The sequence below is a fragment of the Saprolegnia diclina genome, assembly GCF_000281045.1.
Source record: "Saprolegnia diclina VS20 unplaced genomic scaffold supercont1.258, whole genome shotgun sequence".
Classification (NCBI taxonomy): Eukaryota; Oomycota; class Saprolegniomycetes; order Saprolegniales; family Saprolegniaceae; genus Saprolegnia; species Saprolegnia diclina.
In genome coordinates this window covers 1-5,005 of record NW_008246325.1, presented here as the reverse complement: position 1 = coordinate 5,005, position 5,005 = coordinate 1, and the positions used below count along the sequence as shown (strand labels likewise).

Below are 5,005 nucleotides of genomic sequence, written 5' to 3'. Positions count from 1 at the left end.
GGTGTGGGTGTGGGAGCCGTGGTCGGCGGAAGCGTTGGGGGCGAAATGGGAGTGCTGGGGATCGAGCCGGCGTAGGCCCCCCATTGTGTGGAAGACGGCCCTTTCTTCGACTTGAGCCAGCACGTGCCACCATTGTAGCTGTTCCAGATGTACACATTGCAGCCATCGACGATCTGGCACCACGTGCAGCACTTTTGGTAGTTGGACTCGACGACACTCGCAATGTCGTTGCCGTAGTAGTCGACGTTCTGCTCAAGGTTGACGCACGCCGGCGCTTTGGCGTCCGAGACCGTCGCGAGCAAACTCAGCGCAAACAACAACAAGCTGGTAGATGCAGCCTTCATGACTTTGGTGCAAATTCAAAAGTGGCCTCCAACTGACCAGATTCGGTCGTGCGACTGTCGAATGAAATATTTTTGGCTACCGCGAGGAGGCGCAACGTTCAGCCGTGCAGTCACGTCCCATCTGGCGCAGGCTCACGGATCAGTTTTGCGTCAAGGCTCGGACGCAGTTGTCCCAGCCCACCCTATCACAAAAAGGGGTGTGACGACCGGAGACGTCAAGTACGATCAGCATAATCTATCACCTGTGACCCGCGCCATCTTTACGACGTCCGAGCACGTAGCACGCCTGACTTTTCGCCGTCATGAACGGATAGGACACGATCGTGGCGGTTCCGACCGGTCTCACCGTCCACACGTTAACCTCAGTGTAACGCATTCAACCGTCCACACGCAAATGATAGGAAACCGGCTCTCCAACATGTGTAGGACACAACGAACCCACACCGACGACTCAATCTTGAAGGCTGAGAATTGTTGTTATATGGATTCTACGTTTGATTTTCAAGTGCGGGGGCGTACCGCTGCTGTCGTTACTTGTACTAGACTCTCGAACATAGGCCTGTAGAGCGCTTTATTGCGATACCCGGCTGGCAGTCGAGCTACAACACCACACAAGAACATTATGTAGTACATGATCAATTCGTATTGTATAACCCAGTGGAATCGTCTCGGTGACCATTTTTGCCCAAGTCGGCGCGTGTCGATCAAAATGCCGTCGAGTTCCCCTTTGCGCCAACCTACACGTATCCAAAAGCCGATTGCATTTGTTGCCGACCTGATGGGAATACCGTCAAAGCAGCGTGGGTAGAGCGTACTCGCATCCAAGTCGTTGGCAAAGACGCACTAATCAGCAGTGAGGGACCTTGGCGTTGTAATGTGGAGGTCGTATACGGTGCCACGAGATCCGCTCGACTCCATTTTTCTATAGGTCGGGGATGGCATCGATCCGGGACCAGCCACACACACGTGCGCCATCGATGTTGTTTTTGTAATGAGTCTTCCGAATTTTGCGCGCGACATCGATGTGTCGAGAGTCTTGATAGCTACCTGACAGATGGCAACGCGTCGCACTCGGCCTATCGCGAGCGTGCAACGCTACACCCCAGAACCCCAGAGCGGCACCCTACATACACGATGCATATTGGTAGAGACAAGATTACTCACTGAAAATCGATCGACGCACCGTTGGCACACAGTCGCCGCGTGTAAATCCCACACCACCAACAGCTACAAGACACAGCGCCATCTGGCAAGGTTGCAGATGTTTCGGCAACGAACCCTCCTGGACGGATCTGCCATTCGCCATTTGCCATTTGGATGTACTCGACACACCTCCGACTACTGGTCGCGACGGTGCTGCTGGCCGCTCTCGCGTCGGCCCACGTCGCGTCCAGCATCCGCAACGGCGCGGTCAAGGCGCGGGGCGTCAACCTCGGCGCGTGGCTCGTCACCGAGTACTTTATGATGCCCAACAGCCCCATTTTCCAAAACGTTTCGGCCGAGAAGCGCGAGCTTGGCGAGCATGTGACCGTGACCGCGCTCACTCGACCCGTCGCCGACCCGCTCTTCAAGGCCCACCGAGATACGTGGATCACCGAGGCCGACATCCAGGAGATTGCGTCCTACGGTCTCAACACAGTGCGCGTGCCGGTCGGGTGGTGGATTTACGAAGATCCGGAGGTACGCCGATGAGCGACTCAGGCGAGTGAAGGCCTGACCCCTGTCGTGGTAGGACCCAGCGTGGCAGAGCTTTTCGCCTGGCGGTCTGGCGTACCTCGACAACCTCATCAACAACTGGGCTGCGAAAGCCAACGTCGCCGTGCTCGTTGGCATGCACGCCGCCAAAGGCTCGCAGAACGGCGAGGGCCACAGCGCTCCGCCAATAAGCGGCGAGTCCCACTTCACCGATGACGCCGAGAACGTCTATGCCACCATGCAGGTACCAATCCCTTTGATGTAGGACTCTTCGAAGGTACTAACTCGCTATTGGAATGTAGTCGGCTCTCTTCCTCATGAACCGGTACAAGGCCAGTCCGGCGTTCATCGGTCTCGAAATGCTCAACGAACCCACCGTTTACTCGGACCGCGTCTACAACATCGACCGAAGCAAGGTCAAGCTCTACTACAAGCACCTCTACACCAAGCTCCGGGCCATTTGTGCCGACTGCGTCATCATGCTCTCGCCGTACTTGAGCGAGCAGTACGAGTCGTTCGGGAACGAGTGGGCCAACATACTGCCGGCAGCGAGCAACAACTGGATCGACTGGCACAAGTACCTCATTTGGGGCTATGAGAACTGGAACGTCAACGACATTATCAACGTCGGGACGCAGTGGATCACGAACGACATTACGCTCTGGCAGAGCAAGCGGCCGACGCCCGTCTTTGTCGGCGAGTGGAGCCTTGCCGCCGCGGAGGGCATTCTCGTCGACCTCTCCAACGCGACGACGATGACGAGATACGCCAACCGCGCGCTCCAGGCCATGAGCAACGCCAAGGCCGGCTGGACGTACTGGAGCTGGAAGATCGACTCGTCAGACTGGAGGACGTTTGGCTGGAACATGCAGTCGCTTTTGAGGAAGGGTATCATCAAGTTGAACGGTTTTGTGTAATGCTAGACAAATTTCAACTTTAGTATTTCTGCGTTTAACGAATCTTATGGCTCCCAATGAAACCATGCTGGGCGTTGTGCGAGCTTCGCTTCGTAGAAAGCGAAGAGTCTCTGTCCTGAGCAACCCACTGCCTCACTGCGCACCGATTGGCTCGTTTGCAGCCAATCCGCGATCCGCATCATTTTTGGCACGACAAGCGACCGCTGGACCAGATGGGCAGCCTGTCCGACGGAGGCGTCACGGCCCGTCTTTCAACAACCGCCACCAGAGACGCACGCAGTGTCAACATGGCACAGATCCTTGAGCCCTCTGCGCCGCTATACAGCACTCGCGGGTAGTACGACGTCTGGTACGCGGAAGGCGGGACCCACGCATCACCAGGGTGTAAACGCAGTGGGTACCTTCAACCCTACTCGCCAACCAATCTAGCTATGTCGCTCTATAAGTATATCGTTTGGCTCTATAACTTATCGCCTTGTATGGGCGCATTTGCGCTGACGCTGCAAATTGTTGATTACACCAGCTCGGATCTCGGCCGACCACAAGCACTCACGTCGGCGCAACCTTGAAGACGCCCGTCGACGACAGGCGTGCAGCCAGCATCTTGCATTTTTCAAATCGCCATGCGAGCGCGACCTCTCGTGTTGCTACTGCTGCTGCTAGCTATCGCCCAAGCGTGGGCACGGCATGTGCAAGACGACATTCGCACCGGCGCAGTGCTCTCTCGCGGTGTCAACCTCGGAGCGTGGCTCATCATCGAACACTTTATGACGCAAACGTCGCCGATTTGGTGGCAAGTGCCCGCCGACAAGCGCGACTGGGGTGAGTACACCGCGATGCAGCTGTTGGGGCATGCGGTCGCCGACCCGCTCATCAAAGCGCACCGCGACAGTTGGATCACCGAGGACGATATCAAGGAAATTGCGTCCTACGGTCTCAACACGGTGCGCGTGCCCGTCGGGTGGTGAATCTACGAAGACCCTATGGTGCGTTCTCTCGTAAATGTGACGCAATCGCTGGAGCTTAGTCGACTGGACGGACGACTGGCGCGTGTTTACGCCGGGCAGTTTGGCGTACCTCGACCGCCTCATCAACGAGTGGGCCGTCACGCACAATGTGGCCGTGCTCGTCGACATCCACGCTGCCAAAGGGTCCCAGAACGGCAACGACAACAGCTCGCCCGTCACCAAGGGCGAGTCGCACTTCACAAACAACGCCAACAACGTGTTTGTGACCATCACTGTACGAAACCTCGATTTGCAGTCCACAAGATCATGGACATAACGTCAATGTTGATGTAGACCGCTCAATTCCTTGTCAACCGGTATGCGGCTAGCCCGGCGTTTCTCGGTCTCGAGCTTTTGAACGAGCCGACGTTCGATCCCAAGCAAGTGCACACGACGGACGAAACCAAACTCAAGCTCTACTACACCAGTGCGTACCCGAGTCTCCGGTCGATTTGCGGCAACTGCGTCCTCCTCATGTCGCCATTCTTGAGTGAACAGTACGAGTCATTTGGACACAAGTGGGCCAACGTGCTGCCACCCCACCGCAACAACTGGATCGATTGGCACAAGTATCTTATTTGGGGCTTTGAGAATTGACCCATGGAGCGCCTCATCACCGAAGGCCCGCGCTGGATCGCCAACGACATGACGCAGTGGAAAGCCCACCGCGGCATGCGCGTCTTTGTTGGCGAGTGGAGCTTGGCCCACGGCGACTTGGTGCGCAACGACCTTCGCAACCCCAACAACATGCGCCGGTACTCGACCAACGCGCTCAAGGCGCTCCACGAAGCCAACGCGGGCTGGACGTACTGGAGCTGGAAGACGCACGCGACCGACTGGCGCGGCGACGGGTGGAGTCTCCAAAACCTCTTGCGCGCCGGCGTCATGGACCTCAAGGCCCTGCACGCGCCGCAAACCGTGTTTGGCAATGCCACCAACGCGACAGCCACGATAATTTTCTAACGTATCATCCATTGTGTACTCGTTTGTAGTAAAATCGACCTTTTGGTCTACTCGAACATCGACCACAACACGACACACA

At 56.7% G+C, this 5,005-nt stretch overlaps 4 protein-coding genes across 4 annotated transcripts; 3 read left to right on the top strand and 1 right to left on the bottom strand.

The window, feature by feature from the left end:
• Window positions 1-130: 130 nt before the first annotated feature.
• On the bottom strand, window positions 131-350 carry SDRG_17309 (hypothetical protein; the record flags this gene model as incomplete). Its single annotated transcript, XM_008623550.1, has 1 exon — window positions 131-350. A coding segment is annotated over exon 1 (213 nt), but the record flags the coding sequence as incomplete, so codon positions are not given.
• A 1,309-nt stretch (window positions 351-1,659) lies between these two features.
• SDRG_17308 (hypothetical protein) lies at window positions 1,660-2,989 on the top strand (the record flags this gene model as incomplete). The annotated part of the gene is made up of 3 exons (XM_008623549.1): window positions 1,660-2,024; window positions 2,077-2,283; window positions 2,342-2,989. Coding segments are annotated over 3 exons (1,187 nt in total), but the record flags the coding sequence as incomplete, so codon positions are not given.
• A 590-nt stretch (window positions 2,990-3,579) lies between these two features.
• Window positions 3,580-4,560, top strand: SDRG_17307 (hypothetical protein; the record flags this gene model as incomplete). Its single annotated transcript, XM_008623548.1, has 3 exons — window positions 3,580-3,920; window positions 3,979-4,198; window positions 4,258-4,560. The coding sequence occupies 3 exons, from the start codon at window positions 3,580-3,582 to the stop codon at window positions 4,558-4,560; spliced, it is 864 nt and encodes a 287-aa protein (XP_008621770.1).
• Window positions 4,561-4,563: 3 nt separating this feature from the next.
• SDRG_17306 (hypothetical protein) lies at window positions 4,564-4,926 on the top strand (the record flags this gene model as incomplete). The annotated part of the gene is made up of 1 exon (XM_008623547.1): window positions 4,564-4,926. One exon carries the CDS (start codon window positions 4,564-4,566, stop codon window positions 4,924-4,926), a length of 363 nt encoding a protein of 120 aa, XP_008621769.1.
• Window positions 4,927-5,005: the final 79 nt, after the last annotated feature.